General features: G+C 34.5%; 2 protein-coding genes across 2 annotated transcripts in view; one reads left to right on the top strand and one right to left on the bottom strand.

Annotated features, from left to right (window-relative positions):
* LOC149807527 (protein wntless-like) overlaps positions 1-9180 on the top strand; it is a 48109-nt gene extending 38929 nt beyond the window's left edge. The window contains exon 13 of the mRNA XM_089967407.1: positions 1233-9180. Coding sequence (XP_089823533.1) covers positions 1233-1327 — 95 coding nt within the window. The 3' untranslated portion in view covers positions 1328-9180. The remainder of the gene's footprint in view (positions 1-1232) is intronic.
* Positions 1-13322, bottom strand: part of LOC149807526 (proteasome assembly chaperone 4-like) — a 95553-nt gene extending 82231 nt beyond the window's left edge. The window contains exon 1 of the mRNA XM_089967442.1: positions 13228-13322. Coding sequence (XP_089823568.1) covers positions 13228-13264 — 37 coding nt within the window. The 5' untranslated portion in view covers positions 13265-13322. The remainder of the gene's footprint in view (positions 1-13227) is intronic.
* Between the last annotated feature and the right edge of the window lie 12007 nt (positions 13323-25329).

Genomic DNA, 25329 nt, shown 5'->3' with positions numbered 1-25329 from the left:
AAGATTCTTTTTCACTTTCGTCTCAAATAGAGTTTGGCTTTTTGTTGTTGTTGTTTTGTTTGTTTTTCTTGGTTTTCACTGCGCTTTGAACATATTATTCACTCTATCATACCAAAGAAATTGAAGCCATGTGCTTGTCCCAGTGACACACTGAGGCAGCCAGTCAAAGTGCTTGTCCAAATGACACACTGAGGCAGCCAATCAAGTCTTGCCTGGATGGATATCAGACCTGTGACCCTCAGATTACAAGTCTGAAGCTGTGGCAGGTTGGCTATTGTGGCAAAGTTTCTTGTTATTTTGGAATAAATGCAGGTGTATGTGATACTGAGAGACTTTTGTATCAATAGATACATTGATACGTCAAAAAATTTCATTTTGTTTGTCTATTTTACTTGCACATGAGCAGATGAAGATTTTTCTGTCTGTTTTCATTGTGCTTATTGGACTCATAATTTCACCTTTAGACCTCTTTTTTTTTTGCTCTATATCTCACAATTAATGTATCATTTGGATCAGAATGAATTAGATCTGGCAACAGGGAATCTAAAACCTGGACACTTAGCTCTAATTCTGGATCCAGGAATTTTTGGCCTGAAAAGAATATCAAAATTTCCCACCTTTCAGTTAGGTTTTTAATGTATGGAGAAAGTCTGCATTATTTGATATCATTGTAAAGCTATATCTTTCATTCTCTATTGCTTTTATACTATCCACTTTGGTCTGTCTTGAACTGTAATGATGTCACAGAGCCCAGAACAAGGATACTATCTTGTGGAAAGCAAATGCAGCATTGAGGGATAGGGAGTTCAAGGATCTGATCGCAGATTATCATGCAAAAAAGGCTTTTAACCGGAAATTTAGCAGCATTTTGAAAATATTTAGTTTTCAAACCATACCTGAAATGCAATTGCATTTGGTACAGTTTTCATGTATCCATCATTTTACATTCTAGGTTTTGCATCTGTGCTGTCTGCCCTTTTTTCAGATGATTTCATTATTTTATTTGCTTTCACTATGCATTGCATTTGCATTCATTCTACATTATGGTAAAACTGTTTGGTTAGGAGTCATTAAGCAGAGAGTGCTGGACCAATGGGTAGTATAAAAATTTAACTCGGTGGACCATAGATTACTTTCAGTAGGAACCTTTACAATAAGTGGATGAATCGGGGGGCAGTGTAGGCATTATTATTTTAGATGATTATGTCAATGTTTGATATTTTTACTTACAGATGAAACAAGCAATGAAGAAGAAGTTCAGTTGACCCATCTTCCATCCGAAACCTCAGCAGTGCAGGCATTTGCTGCAAAAGCTGCAGCTGACTAGAGATATCTCCCTTGCTCCACATGGGAATATATTCAGTGATTAAAAGTAAACATCACAGAGTATATTGTAAATCAATACTTTTATTTAAAAATGTTGCAAATGCTTATTATTGTTGCATTTTTCAGCAAATTGCAGACTGGTATTAAGTTTTCTATCTTCAGTTGTTTATACTTGATAAGGCATGGAAATGGAGGAAGCAGGCTAAAATTAATTTTAAGCATATAGATGGTACTGTTGTTTAATTTGTATATATAGACATGCTTCACACTGTTTTATATATTCACAATGGTGTTATTTAATGGTACCCATATTCTGATTGCTACCTACTTGTCTGCATATCTCATGGCATTTAAATTTACAGTTGTAATCATAATGTTCTATCCATTTACAATTTACAACATACTCTGGATTGGATATGTTTACCTGTTGAGTTGGTCGTTATATAGATCTTACAGATGAAGAGCCTTTCTTTTATGTTTTTGGATGTGAGATCTTTGGCTTTGGTGACAGCATTGTAGTGGGTAGAAGAATTTGTGGGTCATATTAAAGTTTCTGGCAACTGTTCAGTCATATATACGTAAAATCATTTCAGACTGTTATAAAACTAAAACATGGCTAACATAAATCATAAACAACTGTGTAATAATTTGATGGGAAAAGCTGGAAGTGGAGATAACTGCATCCACTTTACTTTGACATTTCTTTCATATAAAACAACTAAAAAGTTAAGAACACTCAGTATCTATACTAAATGTTATTGAGTTATTTTTAGAGAATAAGCATTCAAGCCAGGATTAGGAAGTAATTATGACTGATACATGAGGCACACTGTCACCTGTCATGCAGAGTTTTGCCATCCCTTACTGGTTTTGACAGATACAGGGTTTTAAATTATTTTACTGAATAGTTATGAAATTAAATATAAGAAAAAGAATCAGAGATACATTCAGAGCTACATATGTCTGACACAAATTGTTTTAAATCAGTCAGAATAATGCTACCATTCGAGATGTCTTGCATATACAAGGATTTCCAGTATATATATATATATATATATATATATATACACACACACACCAAGTCAATGTCCTTTTCAGGTTGACTAGATCCATAAAGAATCACATCACAGTGAAAGTGTTAGATAAATGTAAAGGCTCTGCAATTAAAAGTGCAAAAAAATAACTTTTTGACTAGTATAAGTGCTTTAGACTCTCAATGAGTACTTTAGACTATCATTGAGTGCTTTAGACTCTCATTGAGTGCTTTAGACTGTCCAAGAGTCCATGAATTTTTATCAGACGCAATTACAAATAAGAAAAACAGTAAACACAAAGGAAATTGCTGAATTATATGATTGGATGTCTAAAGGAAGTGTTGATTGAAAACATAAATGTTGTGCCTTACTAGCTGATAAGTTTAAACTAAGTTGATATTTTATTGGCTTGAACTTTGGGATAAATGAAACCTTCTTGGTATTTAATTGGCGTGGACTTTGATGAAAATATGTCAGCATAGTTGGTTTTAAATTTTAAGTCGTTAAGGTGAAAGATCTAAAAGTTTTAAAGCAACACTTCCAATAGACATACAGTCATGGAAAGCTATGTAAATTCAGTTCTTTTGTATTGATTGTTTGACTTGTTTTTCTCTCAGTAATTGCCTTTACTAGAGATTTGGTGAGAGTCAGAGGTACTTAGGCTAGTTAAAATTAGTTTTGTTAGCTTGTTGAGAGTGATATATAATTTGCAAAGGTTGTGCATTTGTGGTTAACAATATCTTTACATATGGTATGTCTTTTGTTAATTTAAGGATGAAGAAGTTTAATGCTGTTGTGTTATCCTGATTTAAGTTTATTTTATGTAATTTTTGAAAGAAAAATGGTCATAGAAATTTTAAATAATGATGTAGATGACAGTGTGTCACAATTTAGAGTGATAATTGGTATATTTTTGTATACTTTTGTAATTTGTTTAGAATTGTGCATTATTCTAGCCATTCTGAAAAAATTACCTTTCCTCAAACATTGGTGTTTGACACTTTTCCCTGTTTAAAATTTCCTTTATGTAGATATTTACTACATAATTTATGCAGTTTATGACGGAAGACTTCCGAAAATACATGGTTTGCCATATACAAACTTTTAACTTTAAAACTGCCATCTCCAGCTCTTTCATTGTAGTCTGACAAATATTTGCAAACATAAAGGCATATATTGTTGTAATTCAGCTTTTTGTCTTGGTTGTGCTTACACATTAGTAATGCCTTTCCAGTATTCATAATGTAAATCATCAGTGTTACGATTTCATGTGCAGTTCTTTGGTAATGGTTTTTGAAGATCATACACATGAATATAACATTGAATACCATGACACAAGTCTACATTTTCCTGTTGTGACTGTCTGCAAGTCAACATTTAATAAACCAGTCCAGTATAAAGCATATAAGAGTAGCTGGATTAAAGATATAAAAACGAATGAGATTAAGTCATTTATTTGGGCCAGTTTTCGTTATATACTTTTTTATATTCATAATTGGTTCAGGGTAAAATCCTATCCAGTTCAAAGGCAATTATATTTGTTTTAATTTGAGATAATGTCAGATTTTTCACAAAAGAAACCCTAACATAATTTGAACAATTTTAAATTCAGGTCTTTTTTTGCTTTGAATGGAAACAGTCTAGACTTGTTTATTGTTACATTTTTTTCTTCAAATGGCTGTTTATTTCTTCAGATATAATAATATTGTATAATTAAGGATTATAGTGTTTGTTTTAATGGATAGTGTTAGCAAACCAAAGAGCAACAGGGGCAGCGTACAGGCCTCATGTACCTTGGGATAGTCCACAGTATGTAACAATGCAAACATATACCCCCATTTCTTAAATATAAAATTGTAATAAAACTGCTTCTCAAAATTAAAAGAAAACAAATATTGAAACCAAAAAGATTGCTTAAATTATCGTGTACAATATTATTTTGTTGGTTTTAAGGGTACTGTTAACATTATTGACTGTATGATAGCATGGAAATGGGAATTAAGTGTCTTTTCTCAAGGATGAACGTAGGTTGCCCTGGGGTGAGGATGCTGGCCTAGGCAGGTTTTAAACCTGCAACCCTTGGATTATGACACTCCATTGCTGTACCAACTGAGCTACTGTGGCTTCCTAAGATATACAATTAAATGGTGTTAAATACAATTTTTAATATGTCTGTGTTCACATACTGTTGCATCATGATTGACCTATTGTTACATCATGTTATGTATCAACAAACTTGTGGAATATCATATCTACTTAACACCACCAAATAAGTGCTTGACAACATCCCGATATAAAAAAAATATACTGAATCATCCCATACAATGCATCTGCAAAGGAAATCACATGCGGCATATATAATAAAGGGAAGTGATCTTTTTATTACATTTATAACTATGTTTTCACTGGTGCAAAATGAAATATTTTCATCAGTGTTTGAATTGTATAAATATTTTTGTATAGAACGGTCCAGTGTACATTCATTTCCTGATTACCTACATTATTAAATTATTAGTATGCAAGTTTCTCAAGGTACTGTGTTTTTAGCTTCCTTAGAACAGACTGTTTCATTGTTCAAAGTATGTAGGAATTAGGTCTACTTTGTAACAAAACTTGATAAATGTTTTGCCTGAAGTAGGCCATAGAATATCATCATGTTAACATCACATTCTTTGGAGCATTTTGTTTCAAAGAGATCAACCAGCACACCAGCGCAACCAAATCAGTGTAGCATGCTTTGTTTTTGTTTTTTGATACTAATTATAAAAACAGTTTTTTGTGCAAATATTTATTTTGCATGGTAATTCAGTTAAATGTATGTGAAGTACAGGGTTTTCCAATAATAAAAATGGAAAGCATTATATTGATTTGGCATTGGTTAACCTGTCCTTATTTATTGTATTGAAAATCCATTGATATCAGTTTGGCCCAGTCCTACATCTGTTTCAGACACCTTCACAAACCTCCTTTCATCTACTTCATGTTTAACAATGTAAATGTTATTGAGTAGAGACTGTAGAATTTTGTATCAAATGACTGACCACCCTTATTTTTGTCCGATGGACTCCTTGGTAATCAATTTCATTTTACTGCCCATACATCTTAAGACATGTTACTTTTGTGTTTGAATAGAATGCTTGTTTTGATCATGTGATAGCATCGGTTTAGCTGCGGAAATGTTCGGGCAGTTGGATCAATTATTATATTTCCCAAATTTCATTTAGATTTTACTTTCATTATAGTCCTATGTATTAATAGGATGAAACTATCAATAACATGCCATTTTTTCCAGGTTGTATTCTTGAATTTATTTGGTTGAATTTAATTAATTTGATAGAAGTGCACTTTATTACATGTACGTGAAAGCTGAGTTTGTGCAATACATATGTTTTAGTGACACATTTTCGGATTCACAAGGTTGTTATTTGCATTACATATCATAACGTGTAAGATCTGATAATTTATAAAAATATCTTGGTCCAGTCAATTTCTTATTATATAATGTTGATGTACATCATTTTAGTTGCATGGACTCAAAAATATACTTCTTACTCAGGAAAGTTGATTACTTAGTCTTCTGTCTTTTAGATATTTCCTCAGTAACATTAAGTGTATATCTCTTTGTTTTGGGAGTTTTTGCCAGTAACATTATTTATTACCAAAATATCTACTATGATATGATATATATGAAATGTATTGATCTATCTTTTACAACTGTATTCACTTTCCCAACCAGACCTAATACACTACTTAAGATGAATGTTCACAGGCCCACATTTCACTGTACCATTTTGCCAATGAGATGAGAGCATGTAGCATTTGGGTTATCTGTTTGTGCATATGTGTGTGCGTATGTGGACAGCTTTTGTTAATGTTTATTCCTACACTTATAGCTCACCAATCCCTTACCTGATTCATGTCTTATTTGTAATACCTTTTTTCTCTATATGCCATACATGTCCCTGGGTGGGGTAAAGAATTATATTAAGGACACATTTTGGTTGTGGTTTTAACATCACTTACATTTTCGTTTCCTCTTAATACGCAATTCACTTCATATATGGTATTTAAAAATCATCACAGGCTCCACTTTCCATAATATTTCTCCTTCCCTTGGGTGGGGTCATGGGGTAATGAATTATAATGGAGGTACATTCTGGTTAAAGTTTCTTCTTTACAAGTTTCCATAACCAAATCACTTCATGGTATAAATACAGTTTCATTACGCTTGTTGATTTTACTATTCCTACCCCTACTCCTGAATAAAGTCCCAGAAAAAATGCAAGACACTTTTTGGTGCAAGTTTGGATTTTATCTTTTATGTTTTAATTAGATTTATCCAGTTCATTTAAATTTGAAATATTTATATGATCTCAAATGATGCTTCCTCCCTGTGTATTATGTACTTTGTTTTGTGTCCCTGGATCTCAAGAAATAGTGCACCTTTTGTTTGAATGTTTGGGCATCCATTCAGTGATGCCACGGGGGGTGGGTGTCACCATCAGTTGGGTGACACCAAAATGACTGTCTTTAAAAAAAATTAATTTTTGTGCACAAAGGAGGTCCATGGGGGTGACACCATGAGTTACCGCACTGGGTGACACCAACCGTAGTGATACCACTGCATCCATTGTACACCCTGTTTTGGAAAATTATGGGATGGGCAAAAAAATATCTCTTTACTCTAAAAATTGCACTCCTGGAAATCATTATATTCTTGATTAAAAGATTTGAGAAATTTTAAAATATTTTGGAAATCCCTAAATCTTCTTCAAAAGAACATTCAGACAAGACTCTTGTGTGAAAATTAATGTATTGTGAATATTTTTAATTACTAATGCCTGCTAAATGTTCAGTGAAAGATTAATTGTTGCTAACTCAGCAGTGTAAACGATAATCAGAAATTTAAATTTGAGGGAAAAAATGTTTGGTAAATCTGGGGCCAGGTACATGATGTTCCTGTGATATGAAGACTTATTCTCATTCATATTGCACTCCAGTTATGTCCTAATTTTGTATGGCAATCGCTCCTTCAGGTTGTACCATCAGTATTCATGACACATGATGATGGTGTTCACTCTGTGACATCACACCACAATTTCACATTGAAACATGACAGCACTTGAAGTCCTATGCAGATTTGATGGCACACTATTTTTAACATGAGTGTTTCCAGGTTTACATGAACTGGGGACTTGGGTTGCATTCTATCACACAAAACAGTGCACTTTGTGTATGGAAGGTTAATAAACTTGAGTGGTGTGTAGCTTAGAATTACTGCCTGGTGCAATGTTAGCATATGTTTCAATCAGACTACTCTATCTCTGGGCCGGTCCATGTAAATAAATATTTACATTTGTGCAGAATCCATATGTTGCATCAGATCTATTTACTGATGGTCTCACACAGCTCTCCATTTTGTTGGTTGTTTTGTTGTATTAATTTTGGCTGATGGCTTATTTGATCTTACAGAGTATGGAATGGTAATTTTGGCACTGCTGCTAGCAAATAGCAAACTAATCTCATTTAAAACACACATTCCAGGAGTCTCTGTCTCTGTCTCTCTCTCTCCACATCTCCACTTTAGTGGTCTCAGTTGCTAACATTATTCATAATTTTATTCACACAAAAGTATATGTAACCACTGCAGTTTTATTTGCCCACATGAGAATATAAAAACCAAATAGAGTTGACTCTTCAGCTTGGTGCAGCATCCAATTTAGAAACTACTTGTACCTTGTGCATTTTAAAGTAAGAGTTATGTGAGGTTACACATTGAGAGTAAACAACAGGAAAGAAATTCAGAGTTGGAGTTGGTGGGTGGGAGGGAGGGAATGATTGACCCATAGGACAATATTGCTTGCTTTTGATTTCTTTGATTTTCAACAAATGATTTTCTGTTCAACCAGATATTATATTCTATAGCATTGAATTAGGTTTGTATTTTTTTATGTTAGCAATGAAAGACATGCATGTTATGTTCAAGTGAGGCAATGAATTTCAGTCTGCCTAAAAACAGGTAATGGTAGCAAAGCTGGACTGATCCATTTGTATGTGTGGGTGGTGGTGGGGGGATCAGCAAACATGCAGTCATCTGCTTATTATGAGTCCAAAGCCTTTACCACTAAGACATGCAGCGGGTTGAAAACTAAGAAATTCCAAAACACATACATGCTAAGTCACACAGTCCAGGATTTGTTCAGCTTAAAAGCTTTCAGACTCAGATGAATGTTTTAATTAATTGTTATATTTTGACAGTTAAGTGTTGTATACCATATGTACTCAGAGCTGAGTCCCACTGCAAACTGCACCATGCAGTTTGTATGGAGTAATCAGTAGAACAAACAACATAGACCCAGATCTACCAGTTCATTATGGGACAGCAGATCAGAGTATATTTTGCTTGTAATTGGACATGACTTATTAGAGAGTATATATATATGGTATTCCATTTCATTAATCCTTACACTTCTTCATATGAGTCATACATGTATTTTCATGCATCTGTATTGCAATCAAATATTTTGGCATTCTTGTGAGCTTTCATATTTATAAGTCTTTAAGTTATGACCTTAAAGAAAATACATTATTATTTGTTTGAGCAATTTTATTTGTAATGATAACTTTAGATGTATTTAACTTGAATATTTGCTGAGACGTCTTTCAAGCAAAAATGTGTAGTTCCCTGAAGTAATAAGTGTAGATTTTTACATATTTGTCTTTATTTAATGTGGTATATTTTTTTCTTTATTCAATGTGTTATATTTTGATAATTTTGTGTCTTGTTCATATATTTAAATAAATTTCTCCTGGAACAGTATTTTTCTAATTTTGTCTTCATTTTTTAAATTGCCAATGAACAACACTCATTCATATTAATTTATTTACATTTATATATATTTTCTATGTAAAGTTTATATTCAAGACAAAATAATCAACAAAATTGTGTTATCCTAGGTTACTTCTTATTGTTAATTCTTGTTGATTTCATTCTTGAAGGGTGCAGGTCTGGTGTGCTTCAGATTTATCTTCTGAAAATAGAGTTATCTTTCCTTGCATTCAGCATAATCGATCAGTGTTAATATTAGATCATTACCCATGTGAGATTCTTTTTATCACATAGTGTTCATTTCAGTGGAAATCATTTAGATAGAAAGAAGAACGAACAATTTTGTTAATTCTGAAAGACGTTGCACCTTTCATTTGTTGTACATAAAAAATAGCCCCAACCAAAGTTTAACTAGTATTGACATTTAAAAGTAGATTATACTTTTCTTACAAACTATAAATCAAAGATCAAGCAACCATCCAGATAAACATAACATTTTACACAAAGACAATTTTCAACAACGAAAGTCAACTGTGTGTCTGATGTCGCATTGTTTTATGCACCACCCATACTGTTGACTATCCATATTTACATATAGGACCAATCAGAATCACATAAAGGGATATTTTAACATTTGGTAATTATATTTACTATGTTATAATAGTGTATATTAAAACAAATATAAGCAAACAGGTTAGAGATTTACTATTCCAAGTTGGAGTTAGACCAAAGTTATGAGAGTTGTACCTATTGACCATAATAGCTCTCATGACCCAGTCCCTCAAAAGTTAGACCAGGGCCATGAGAGTTGTACCTATTGACCATGCTAGCTCTCATGACCCAGTGCCCCCAATAGTTAGACCAGGGCCATGAGAGTTGTACCTATTGACCATCCTAGCTCTCATGACCCAGTCCCCCAATAGTTAGACCAGGGCCATGAGAGTTGTACCTATTGACCATACTAGCTCTCATGACCCAGTCCCCCCAATAGTTAGACCAGGGCCATGAGAGTTGTACCTATTGACCATACTAGCTCTCATGACTCAGTACCCCCAATAGTTAGACCAGGGCCATGAGATTTGTACCTATTGACCATACTAGCTCTCATGACCCAGTACCCCCAATAGTTAGACCAGGGCCATGAGATTTGTACCTATTGACCATACTAGCTCTCATGACACAGTCCCCCAACAAACTCTAGGCAGTATCTAAACAAATAGTAGGATGAAACAAGGTTCAATGAAAGCTTAACATAGTGGGCAAGTGGAAATTAACATGTCTCGTGTTATATATATATATATATATATATATATATATATATATATATATATATATATATATATATTACACACATTTATCATTCTTGCATTTTACTGGAAAAATCTAATTGATTCTCAGGCTTAAGTTACATATGCACATGTAAATATTATGAATAAAATGATATATTTAGCATTGGCGGGTGGAAAGAATTATATCTAAAAATTAGCTAGAAATAATTTTTTTATCATCTTGTTGTTTTTTACCTCTATCAGTACTAAAGTTGTGCAGAGTTTTTCAAAATAAAAGAATCATTGTAAATAGGAAATTTTACTGGCCACATTACTGAGATCTTACTAGTAACTCTTTCTTAATTTGTAAGTCAATAAGTTAGTATGGCTAATTAATTGACAAACCCGAAGTAGTACACAGTGAAAAGTAGGGAAAAGGCTCTTTTGCAGTCATCAGAGTAAGTGAAATAATCATGGTTATATATGTATAACTGATGGGAAGGGCATAAGTTTTCATGATAAGTCACATAATTGAACATTTTGGTTTGCTTTTTCAAGTAAGCACTTAAATGAAGTGCAGTAGTTGTATTTCCACTTGATATTGACTTTGATGTATAATCTTGGGTTATGCAATCAGAGCCAAATTTAAGTTACCCTGTGCCCCTTTTATCGAATGGGTCATGTTACACCAGTATATCATTTTCAAATATGATGTAGATACTGATTACAGAGCTAGATTGTGTGGCAAATTGTTTATGTCAAAACAAGGTACTTAATTGTGATAGAAATCCTTTAATATATTTTTTTTTAAATCAGAAGATAAAATTGTATGTTAAAAAACTTAAGTGATTGAAATTACTTGTATCACGTTTTATGTTTTGACATTACATGGTATGAAGATCGTACTGAACTGTAGTTTTATGTTTTATTGCCGTCTGCTTCAGAATGGTTATATCAAAATTACACACACACACACACAAACATATATATATATATATATCCACAGACAAAACTGGTACTATAATGAGGTTAGCAGTATTAATATATTAATGTGGATAATTCAAGATAAGGATATATTAATGGGATCCGTCACATACTTGGATGTAAGACAGGCAAATTACACACAAGGGTCAGAATTCTGCGCCAGACACAAGGCTGTCCTGCGTGTCTGATGCAAAATTTTGATCCAGAATGTGGAAGTTTCTTATCTTACACTGAAGCGTAATGATGGATTATTTTTTCTCACATTTCTAAACTTAAAACTAGGGCCGTAGTGAAAACGACCTATTGTGAATACTACTGTAACTTTCAAGCGGAAGAGTATCCTTTCACAATTTGCTTACCCTAAGCTATAGGGTAAAAACTGTGCTTGTAATTGCCATGGTAATGCTAATATACAGCGTCTGAATGTTGTACTGCGAATAGCTTGCGCAATGATGCAAATGTGGACGTGTAAAATATAAAATTCACTTTTATCGATAAGGCTGATTCAGAAGCAAAATAATATAGATCTATTCTTTGATTAAACTTTGATCTAGAATTGATTTACCCTTCGAAGAAAATAATTAGATTATAGTTTCTTTTAATGTAACATTAACAACATCGGCTTTTTCATCTAGAAATGGACTAAAGACATGCATGTAGCTAGGTCATCATGGCAAAACAGCCTGTTTTTGGAACAATTAACTTCAGCCACTTGTTTTAGTACATATATGTGTTGAACTTATTATTTATTGTGATTACTGTGAAAGAATGTTTAAGTGATGGTTGAAATTGGGACGTTTTTGCTACTCTGTGTACACTGTGCTAGCAGTAGAAGGTCAACATTGTCAGGATAAAGGTCACGTGTGAGGCAGGATAGAACTGTCCTTTCCCGTGTTCCACACCAGAAGACATGATCATACACATCTTGGAATGTGAGAAAGATAGAGCCATACTTAGCCTCAATGTTGCAGCAAAAAGATGATTAGCAGCAACAACAACAACAACAATAACAAGAATAATAGAAGAATAACAGCATGGGTTTTCACTATAAGACTTCTTATGATATCTAGTTAGTCCTAAATAAAAATGGTATCGATCTGAAATCCAATATGGCCGCCAAAGTATACATCTTGAAAATCTTATCTCAAGACTACCTGAGTAAAAAGTCATACTGACGTGAGGTTTTCGTCAAAAGACTTATTACGATATCCAGTTGGTCTTATATGAAAAAGGCGCCCATCTGACGTCCAATATGGCCACCACAGCAGTCATCATGAAAATCTTGTTATTGTTACTTCTCCGGAATGGAAAGCCAGATCTTAGAAATATTGTTATCTGTACTTCTCTCCAAATGGATAGTTATATCAACCTACAGTATTACCAAGAGATTTGTTTACGTTACCTGGTTGGTGCCAATCATGCATCCAATATAGTTGGCACAATGGTTGTCTTGAAAATATTGTCATTATTTCTGGAATGAATTATCACTAATACGGGGTTCTCACCAAATCCGAATCGAAAATGGTGGCATTCGTAGAACCAATATGGTTGCCACGATGATTGTCTTAAAAGTCTTGTTGTCAGTACATCCCTAACTGGTTGATCATTATGACATGAGGTCAACACTAAAAGATTTCTTATTGTGTTTATTTTGTTCTAAATAAAAATGGTGCCAAGTTGATATCCTGGATGTGTGCCACAGCATCAAATTTGAAAATCTTTTTATCATGAAATCTATCAAAGATGGTTTAAGCACTCAACAGTTGAAAGGAATAAATAGTCGTACCTTTAATTCCTAGAAATTCTTTTCGCCAGTAGAGCATCAGTCTCTTCCAGGGATCTCCTGTTTATTGGATGTGTATCAGCAGCAACGGACTGCCGAAGGTAGTCCTGTTGTTTGATACTATTACATTAGGAAAACATTTGTGACATAAATACGAAACCGTATTATAATTGCTTCTTTGAAGCAAAAGTTGATGCTTCCCCCTTCCAATTTTGTCCGCCCAGGCAGGCTAGTGTGGTGTGACCTTAAGCAAGGCACTTACTCTCCAATTGCCTCGGCACTAAACAACCTACTTCTGCTGCTGTGCAACACCAAACCAGAACCACCAAAAAATGTCCCCATAGTGAGCCAACTCATGTTCCAGTTATACATCAACCCTACCACACCCCAAAAATAAGAAGTTCCATCTACCTGGTTGAATCATATCGTGTGAGCTTCAGATGTGGCTTTGCAGATAAAGTCAGGTAGATCAACGTCCCAGAACCTGAGCGTGCTCATTTAAAGCCCCATAAGGGCCCCTCCCACCCCACTACTCACGGAGACCATGAAAAGCTGGAACGCAAAACAAAGAGGTTCAACAAAAGGTGGGATAAGAAAGATGCTAAGTGAACAATGCGAATTTGCGATATTAGCAATCGAAGTAACTTTATTTTACTTTGGAAAAAAATATAACCAATTAATGGGCCAAGAAAATCTATGTTCTATTTATGTTAGACATACATCCTCAAGTAGCTACCTGTCATTGTTCATTAGTATTCGTCATTTCACACACACACACACACACACACACACACACACACACACACATATATATATATATATATATATATATATATATATATATATATATATATATATATATATATAATCAAATTTAGAATTATACTCTATCAGTATAAAGGCAATGTTAACAAAATGTTTGTGGAAAATACACGCAGGTGAGAAACATAGTCTGTGACATTGCATTTTTTTAATAATATATATTAGGTAGCAAAGGGATTTATTCTGAAAATAAACAGTTTCTAAAATGATCTTTTATCTATCGTCCATTTCATGGATGTAACTTTAGGGAATGAGATAAGTCACGGAATATCTACATCTCCTGTTCTCATAAGCTGACTGCCGTCAAAGTTTGTACCGCTTTTTGACTAGAAAATATGGAAGATACCAACAAATTATGCATAGACAAAACCTATATGAAAACAAATACGGTTGCATGAGATTACAGTGGATCTGCTTTTTCAGCGAGTGAAAAGATAGTGAATTAGCACAGCGGTTTCTAGATCCTGCTTCAGCGAATGAATATGAATTTCTGATGAGACGAAATAGAATTAGATAAAATGAGGATCTGTAAAATTGGGAAAAATGGAAACTCCAGCTCTAGAATGACGAATTTCAGGATCGATTCATCAGGCTCAAAGACACAGAAGAGACAGCTAAAAAAAAACCCTCAAAACAACCTAAATTGTGTAGCGTTTTTGAAAGAAAATATAATGTTGAATCATCAGTGTCTATCAAATAACTGGTACAACTATCCAATGAGTTAGAGATGTACATACTAAACACAAATGAAACATTCTACCAGCAAGAAAGACAAGTAGATGCTATACTTTATGATTATCACCAAATAAAACTGTTCAAGAACACCTTCCACCTGAAGAGGAAAACAAATTATTCACTACAAAAGAGAAAAGACAATTAAGGGTATCAATCAATGCTGTAGACTCTGTCAAATCAAAAGCAGAGTTAATGAAAATTTATACTGAAACGTATGAAAAACAGATTGACGAGATATCCGAGGGAAATTATCCAAACTAAACAGTTGTATTACCAGAAGAGTTGACAAATATGCACAGTAAACAAACCCAACGACTGGACTGAAAAAACAAACCCAAAACAAATGAAAAATCAATTTAAGACGAGGGGAATTTACCATTAAGTGAAAGGTTTAAACAGCTGTTCAAAGAAATTAGACCTATTGTAACAATAGATAGAGCAATTGCAATAACAAAACATGTAAGATACACACATTTTATGAATTTTGCTCTTTTTATTTCAGTCCACGTACTTCCTCTACCCCAATTCCGTCTACTTCAGACCAATCATTGATGGGAATGATCAACGAAGGCTTGTTGCCTAATGATTCGTTTCTTTAACCGAAGGAGCGAAATCATCGTATTACATGAATTACTGACAGTGTGATTAACTACTTGCTTAGGTGTTCTTAACAAAATTGTTTACCATGTGTATTCGCTAATAAGTTGAATCTAACTGCAACCTGCACAGACCGAGATCTGACGTAGCATAATACGCCGGCATATCTGTGTCTGTGCACTTTTTCAGGGGTAATGAGTAAAACAAGCAACACATACCAATCTGCATGCGCATTATGCTATAGCAGATCAGGATCTTTGTTGTTTGCAGTTCGACTTGACTTATAAGTGAGTATTGACGCCAGTTCCTTGCTGAACACGCTGTGTTACTTGTTTTTTCATTAGTTGGTTTGTTGCTAGCACATTTGATCCGGGAATAAACAAAATAACTAGAGGAGTTAAAGGTTAGCAAAAAAGTTCGAAAGGTAAATCACAGCTGCTGTTAGAACCATGAATATCAACATAATCGATTTGGTTGTGTGTTTATTTCATGACCGATACTGTTTTGTCGGCGTTTCTAAATTACTATTTGTCTGTATGTACTTTGGAGAGCTTCGCAGGCATAGCAGATGCAATCTGCAAAAATCACTACATCAGACGTCTTCAGTACATAATAAGCCCCTTATGTTTTCTTTTATGTGCAGTATTTTGTCTAACTGTTACTAGTTTATCGGCCTTTTGTGAATACATTTCCTGGTTACATCTTTTTCAATGGTAGGTTTTTGCCCCAGCTTAAAAGAGTGAATGACTTTTTCAAATATTGTTGTATCCAGCTATGCTATCTATTCACATAACAATGTCACTCGGTAACAAAAATACACCGTCCTCTCCAACAATATAGTCCAATTTCACTTTTCATTGTGTTATGTACAATTAGAATCGTACCATGTTTTGTTCTTCTGAGTTGTAACATTGTTGTATTGGAATTACTGGCTCTATCAATTCAGTTAAACTTCCAGAAAGTGTCGCAACAGATGTTCTGTTTCTGTGCACACGATATATAGGTTTAAGCATGATCTGATACTTTGATTCAGTCTACACAATTTCTTATCCGTCAGGAGATTGCTGTCTTTCACGAGCATGCATTTCCAATCTTCAACTCCTTCATTGTATGTTGACGTCCTATAGTTGCAAAATTGGGCTCGATTAAATTGAGGTGGGTCTTATCTACCTGCATGTCATACTAAAAGAAATTGCCTCGAGTGGCAGATCTCGTTAAAATTGTCAACAAGCAACAGCTTCAGCAGTCACGATCGAAGTACAATTAAGCATGCGAATCTCAGTAGAGACTTGTTAGCATGCTGATTCTTACATCATTCTTCGTGATTTAGTAAAAGGTTGGAAGTCTATTCCTAGGTTCGTATCAGCACAACAAGCAGAAAGAACAATAATAAACATTGTAGGAGAATTTACAGCTTCGGTGTCACTGTCCCTTACCCAACCTGCTTATCGTGGCCCACCCCACCCCGTAATTTTTAAGGTGACTGTCTTTCGCCTAGAATTCAAATTCACGGAAATTAAACCGATCAATTCGCTTAAATTTATTTTATTTGGGCGTGAAAATGGATAAACCTGTTTGGCGACTGCCGTACACTGCTAGAAAATCACAGGAGATCAAATGCTTAACTTCGGCTCCAAATTAAATGCCAGCTTGGTTTAGGTGATTATGTGTCTCTGCTGCAGAGGTGACTGTTTCAAGATGATTGATGGGTAATAAGAGACGTGTCAATGTGTTATAAAAACATTCAGCTTTAATCATTCATAAGACCGTATTGTTGTTTTTAATAGTTAAAAACCGCCTTGTCAAAGTAATATATTCAAAATGTCATTTTTTAAAAATTAACACTGTAAAAAAGTGGATGGAGATAGTGTTGACTTAGTATACAAGAAATCGATTGGAAAACAATTACCCTAATACCGCCATCAAAATGTTAGAAAGCATGTCTTTCACCAAAAGTTTATTGTTTACTTATTAGTTTGAACCTTAATGTAGAATTATTCTCATTTTTCTTCTATCTGTAATCGTCCAATGCAAATGTAGGATAAACATTGTCCAGTGAGACCTTAGCACATGCATATTATGGACCGACCATTTACTCGTTGTGAAGAGGACCCGGGATTATTTTCCAACATGGAAAGTTGGTTGCTTTGTATCTGACTATAATTTGTTTTCAAACTGATATGACAGATAATGTTAGTAATAATCTACACAATTCAAAACCAAAGCATTATTTTGAAGACAATCGGGATTTCATATTTTCCCACATAAATATCACTCTCCAGGCAACGAAACCACATTGTTCGTTTAAGATATGTTTTAATTGTTGAGCGTTCATGAGAGAAAGGGAGGTAATTTCTATGGGGTCATGTATGTCTCTCAGTAACTATGACCGAAATCAGGATCGTATTGTAAATGGCCGTTCATGTCATTAACGTAGTGGTCTTTCGTGCGCAATACTTTCAAGACAACGGCGATTTTGTTCGCAAGCAAAGTGTCCTCTTCACGGAAATGTCCGATTTTAGTGAAATGTTTACGTCTGGAATATTGAAAATTTTTCAAAGTAATACTGTCACTTTATTCAGTGAAAACCTTGATATTGACCTGAAAATGCACGATTTTCGTGGAGAAAATGACTTTTTTGTATGAACATGTTTAAATCGTCTTAACCTATAATGGCCTTTTTTTATCAAGAGAGCAAAGTTCTTCATTAAAATTCCACTTTTACAAAAGTTTACAACGTAACTTGTTTTCGTGAAAGACTTGAATGTCTTCACATTCTTTACGAAGGTAATACAAATTGCCTAGACATGTACTTTATCATGAAGGAATTAACTTTCTTCGTTATAATTTAACTTTTCCGAAAACAGTTAGTCACGCTGCATTTTTTCGAGAAACTTTAATCGTCAAGCAAGGGCAGTTTGCTCGTGAAGAAAGTACCATTCTTAATGCAAATTATGCTTTGGAAAGTCCTGTTTCATGAAAATAGTATAACAATTATGAATAATGTCACATTCTTTACGAGAAGAGTTGTTTTTTTTAAACGTCGATAAAACCCCTAATGAAAAGTTACAAATTTTACAAAAAGATTATGTGTGCTTGAAAAACTTAACTTTAATAAGAAAAGCAATTTTTTCACCAGTGTCTGTAAACTAAGAACGCAAATGTGTGCTTAAGGAAGAAATGTTTTTCTTCATTAAAATGGTACAATCTTCATGAAAACTTGATTTTGCATGATAAAGGAAGAATATTCTTTACAAAAATGGTGATATTTTAAGTGTCATCGTGACAGGGTGCACACATTTGTTTTAGTTCAACCGAATGTGATCACTTACATATGAAGAATTAGATTGTAATAGCTAATAAATCAACATGACAGAAAATAATCTCTTCACGAGAACACGTTTTATGAGATAAAAATCCTTATTTTCGTTAATGACGTACAAAAAGGAAACATGATTACATCAACGGCTATTGATATCATTGGGTCCCCGATCTATATAATCCGATAAAGACCTGTATTTATACACAGAAGAACAAAATCGCTCGAATGATCATACTTTAACATAAAAAATTGATTATTTTAAGGAATATACATGACATGGAGTATTTCAAAATAGTCTTGTTAACTCAATCGTTGTTTAGAATTTTCGGGCTGCAGCTTAGTAGTAGAGCATGTGCTATGCATGTGAAAGACCCTGAGTTCGAATCCCAATATCTTCAGCAGTTTCTTAGTTTTAATTTTTCTTTTTTAATTCATTCATTCAGTTCATGTATTAAAGGTCTACATTTTGCGCCCAGCTTTAACTTCTAGTATTTTGTGTAACTGATCTTTTCTCACAGTATCTACTTCCTAACGTACACGGGAACATTATCTGCTCAAGTTGTACAGAAATAATGTAGTAACTAATAGTTATCTTCCATTTTACACCAGATTTTTGCCTTCACCACGTAATATTCTAAGTCCATGTTTCTTTTTTTATTTCTTCCTTCAAGCTTGTCCCTGTTATATCTTTGCGTGTTTCATTTGTTATTCCTACTTTCAAATCCTTTTGTTGGCACCAGTTTCAGGCTCTATGTATTGTTATTATGCCCTTCGATAAATCCCAATAAAATTTGTCCCAATATTTGATATTCCGGAAGATGGTGCTTTGTGTACGCTAGATCAGAGACTGATTCATGTGCTGTAAGAAACAACACATACACAGTCTTGCTTGTGTAACGTCTCTGAAAGACAATATTACATTGAATACACTGTAAACAAGTAGTATAAATATCCTAGGATTCTGAGATGCAAACAATAGACACAAATGAAACATTTGACCAGCATGTAAGACAAGTAGAGACTATGCCACCAATACAAACCCAAAGAGACGAACTTCCACCTGAAGAGAAAAGATTTTTCACAAAACACCCAAGATGCACATTACGTATGACCTGATGATTTTATTCAGTCTAAACATGTTCTCAGCTGTCAGGCCATTGCTGTCTTGCAGAAACAAGTATGTCTAGTCTTTAGTTCCCTCCCTTCTCAGCTGACGTCCCTACGAGACGAGACTTGTCCTTCAGTAGCAATGGTATAAAATTCATCCTCTAACACTAATACAGCACTCAACAGTACCTGCCTCATATTTACGCTTGTAATGGGTCAATATCAGTGGATGTATATTTTCCTAAACCTTCGCGTACTACTGTATCTTCCTTTGACTCATTATCGATCATGAACTTGTTTTTGCCCTTGATATTTCGCTAGTCATCCTATAGTTGAATTTTGAAATTGCGGCAGATCAAACTAAATTCTTTGAGGTTAATGTTCTTGTTATTCGATTTGAATGCATCATTGTCTGGCATAGGAGAATGGGGAATGTGACTGATTGCCTGATCTAGTCAATACTTTGATGAGCATTAAAGACAGCAATCAGGTTCGATGCAAACTATCAGAAGGTGAATCTCACTAAAGACTTGTTGGCATACTGAGTCTTGCATGATTCATTTTGCGTTGGAAGTTTATGATTACAATATTTGTATCAACAAAATTACTTTACTATATTGAAAAGATACAATTTAGGTCTCAGTGGACAGGTTCGTACTTTGCCACCCACCCACCCCCAACCCAGACCCACTTCCCTCCTCCTCCTCTTTACTTTTAAGGCAGGTGGTAATTGCCTAGTGTTTTTAAATTGTCCCAGATATTAAATATGTAATTATGCTCACATTTATTTTATTAAGGCTTGAAAATGGATTGATCTTTCTTTCACAGTCAAACTAGAATAGAAGATCAAATGCTTGACTTCGGCTCCAAATCAAACAGCCATGATTTACAAGTCTTTTATGTCTGCTGCAGAGATGAATATCTCAAGATTGAGATGGTTGAGAGGTCATGACCAGGAATACCAAAGTGTTATCAGAACATACATGCCTAAAATCCCGTAATAATATAATACTCGTATTGTAGCTGACCATTTGAAATTAAAATGTAAAAGAGGGTATGGATATAGTGTCCGTTCAGTATACAAACTATTAGCTCTAGAAGAAATGACATCTAATATTTTAATTAAAATCTTAAAACCATGATTTCACTTCTTAACTTCAACAGTTATTAAGGTGATAAATATTCTGAAGTGAAGGTTCCAAGATAATCCTGATGATGCTGATTTCTGAACCCCAGATCAGCGACAACTTAATATCATGTAAGAAACAAATAATACACACCGATACTTGAGTTACGTATCTGAAACAGAATATTTATTGCACTGAATCATCAGTTACCATCAGACAACTCCTTCAAATATTCAAGGAGTTAAAGATGTAAACAATAGGCACAAATCAAACATTTGACCAGCATGTATACTTGTTTTTGCCCGTGATGTTCTACATACGGTCATGGAATTGCTGCATCTCAAACTAAATTGTTTGAGGTCAATGTTGTTTTTTTTTATTTGAATGCGTCATCATCATGTATAGGTATTTTCCATTCAGACAGAAAGTTTGTCATCTGGAGAAAAAAACAAACAAACGACACTTGAATAGAAATTTCTTTCGATCTTTTGGATATGCTTTTACAAATTCGGGCACGATTAAATAGAGCTGGGTCTTATCTTCTTGCGTGTCATGCTTATATAGGTAGTTCCGAGTATCCGATGCGAATGGGGCGGGGAACTGATTGATCGTTAAAAGTTATTATGTCCATCAGTCACATTGGCAGCAATCACGACCAAAAGAAAAAAAAAATAAGTCCGTAAATCTCCGCAGAGAATTCATTCTATACTGATTCGAACATATTTCTCCGTGATTTCGTACTAGTTTGTACGAGTGTTACTCGTATGGTTGCAACATTTATATCAGCAATGTAACTGCTTATATGAGATTGTGCAACTTAGGTCCCACTTTATAGGTTCGTACCCTAATCCAACCTGTTTCAATCGTCATCCCAAGTAATCTGTAAGGCAGAGGGCATTTGTCTAATTTTTTAAAATTTATCCAGATATTCGTTATGTAATTTTGCTCCCATTTATTTGACAGGCTTGAAACTGAATTGTCCTCTTTGGTGAGTTCCTGTCACACTTAAACTAGAAAAGAAGATCAAATTATTGACAGTCGGTTCCACAATGAACAGCCAATTTTCATTTACATTTTTTTTAAAAATCTCTGTTACAGTAGTGAATATCGCAAAATCGAGATGGAAGTTGGGTAATGAAGGGCAAACCGATGTGCTATAGAAACGTCCAGTAATAATCATGCATACGACCCGTATTGTCCCTACTTCCGTCTCCATTGTCAATGGCAAAGATTCAAAATTCCATTGTCTGTTCGAAACAAACACTGTAAAAGAGAGTTTGGGTGTAGTGTCAGCACAGTAGTCAAGCTGTAAGTTGTGCAATGCATTACCCTTAATACCTTCATCAGAATGTTGAAAACATGTCTCTCACCCAAAGGTCCATTGTTCAAGTATTATATTTCGGTTTAATGTAGAATTATTCTCATTTCTCGTCATTTTGTAATCATTCCAATGAAAAGTAATAAAGATATTGTCCAGTGAGAATTTAGAATATGAATGTTAGGGACCAACCATTTCCTCTTCGTGAAGAGGACCTGGCGATATCTTTCCAACCTGGAAAGTTGACTGTTTTTGTATCTGAATATAATTTTGCTTTAAAATTAATATCATGGATAGTTTTAATGATTTCTTACACAGATCAGAGGAAGAGCATTTTTAAGCTAATCGGATTCTGACATCTTACCGCGCTAATATCAGTCTCCAGGTAACAAAACTCCATGGCTCCTAAAGATATGGTCTAATTTTCGATCGTTCATGAGAGAAAGGAAAGTAATTTACACGAATTCGTGTATAATTGTCGTCAAATTAAGGGCAATATCAGAATCATATTTTGAATGTCCTTTCATGATATTAACTCAGTGATGTTTCACGGGAAATATTTTAATGAAATCGCTAATTTTGTTGCAAAGAATTCAGTATTTTGTGAGGAAACGTCAGATTTTCGTGAAATGTATATGTTTATCAAACTTAAATCTTAATTTTCTTCAATGAAAATCTTTATATTGAATAGAACATGCAGGCTTTTCGTAGGTGAAGTAAAACTTTCGGAAACGTGACACATTCTGAAATCGCTCTGGTGGCCAAGTGGTTAGAGCGTCCGCTTCAGATGCAGGAGGTAGAGGGCTCAAATTCCAGCTGAGCTATATCAAACACTTACAAAAATGCTGCTAACAGCTGCCTCTCTTGGCGCTCAGCATTGACAGGTTAGTGTTAGGACTGGTCGACCTGGTGTCAGGATAATGTGACTGGGTGGGACATCATGCTACATGCCTGCGGCATGATGCCCCAATGCTAGACATCGCTATAAACTGCCACACTGCAGACATCGTAGCGATATGGCTGAAAAATTGTTAAAGCTACGTTACAAATCCAAATCACACACACACATACACACGCACACACACACACACACACACACACACGTTCGGAATTCCCTGGACGCTTAATGGCTTCTTGTATCGTGAAGAAAGTAACATTCTTCATGAAACTTGCACTTCATTTATGAAAAGTTAATAAAAGTAACTTGTTTTCATGGAAGGCTTGCACCGTCATGATTTTCTTCATGAAGGTAACACATTTATTAAATTGCTCGAGTGTGTAATTCCAGTATATCGTAAATAATACATTTCCTTCATTAAAATGCACTTTTGGGAAAACCGTTGACCGAGTTACATTTGTTGACTGGATTGCATCGTCCTGCGAAGGCACCATCTCCTCAAGAAAGTGATATTATTTCATAAAGATTACATTTTCAAGGGCAAAAATACCCTTTCGTGAAAACAGTTAACGATTATTAATAATTTTACTGTCCTTACGAGAAGAGTTCTTTAAACATCGATGTAAACGTTTAAAAAAATTGTTAAAATGTCACGAAAAGGTGAAATTTTTTATGAAAGTCACCTTTACGTAAAAATGCAATTTTTCTCGCGTAAACGTTCTTGTTCGCGACGAAGCAAGCTTGTTTTTAGGACGCACTATTTCTCTTTGTTGCACGAAAAATGTACCACTCTTCATTCAGAAAGTCGCTATTTTCAATGTTTTCGTGACAGGGTGCACACTTTTTCACTATAAAAGAATGCGGTAACTTATTCATAAAGATATACATTGTAACAGCTAACTCAATCTGCATGAAAGAAAAGAGTCTCTTCACAACTACATTCTTTTTATATCAAAGTCATCCTTTTGCGAAAGACTTGCTTCGTATGAAACAAAAACCTATTTATGTACACGGACATTGGTATACATGTATTTCGGTATCCGATCTATACAATCCTATTCTTTTAAGCTTATTCATGCATTCATTCATTTCTTGGAATTTAACTTAGTGTTCGTTGTGGATGGATGGATGGATGGTCTCCTTAAAGTTATACTTTATACACCCACATTTATTCATTTCTTGGAATTTAACTTAGTGTTCGTTGTGGATGGATGGATGGATGGTCTCCTTAAAGTTATACTTTATATACCCAAATTTATGTCCCAGTATTTCTTGTAACAGTGATCTTTTCTCGTAGTATCTATAAACTAATGCACACATGCACACACATAGAGGGAAATATTTATTGCCACTATTACAACACCAACTTCATGGACAGAGTACTAACATGAACCTATGTATATCAAAGACGCCCCCGGCAGTGATTCGCAACTAGTACAGTTTTCAGGCTACTAGAAAAAATAAATTGAACATGTTTCTTACATATTCTGAAATAAAATGTCCTCGATTTAATACAAGAATTGCTCATTACTAGAGTTGAAATATATGTGAAATATTATTTATCTTTCTTATCCAATATTTTCGTCCTAATCGTCCGCCATATTAGTTCAGCTAATATCTACTTCCGTTTACAATTTATTTTCCCTAAGGGGCTGGGGGCCAGTTTTATGTACAAATTTAATGCCGCAATCAGCAAGCTAGTATAAAATATCATAAAAAAATCAAATACACAGGTGAGGTAAAAAAGGACCTATTTTTGGGTACCTATATTAACACAAAGCGTAAGACTATTATCCACTTGACCAAAGAAGTAAATGGCAGTTAATAGCAAAAGACGTTTATGCACCCCAGCCTCAAATTTATACCAGCAATCTTCCCTCAGATTTATACCAGCAATTTTCATGTCCGAAAGTCATTTATGACACCATGTGATATTCACAGTGCAAACACAAGCCCTTCTCCTAGATGACAACTCTGTACAATAGAGTGTACTAACCAATCTGGTGCAATCGAAAATAGTTGTCATCCTTGCCATTTTTTATAGATATTCTACTTGTCTCAAACCCATGTGTTTACTGCATGGAAGGCTAGCTCTTTTCCTAGCCGACTATTGATATTTCACTATTAACATATTGCAGACATCAATTTCAAGAACAATACAAGCCCGAAACACCCAGTT

Source organism: Sinohyriopsis cumingii, chromosome 1, assembly GCF_028554795.1.
Source record: "Sinohyriopsis cumingii isolate HCF-2022 chromosome 1, ASM2855479v2, whole genome shotgun sequence".
In the NCBI taxonomy this organism is placed as follows: Eukaryota; Metazoa; Mollusca; class Bivalvia; order Unionida; family Unionidae; genus Sinohyriopsis; species Sinohyriopsis cumingii.
This window is presented reverse-complemented; position numbering and strand designations above follow the sequence as displayed.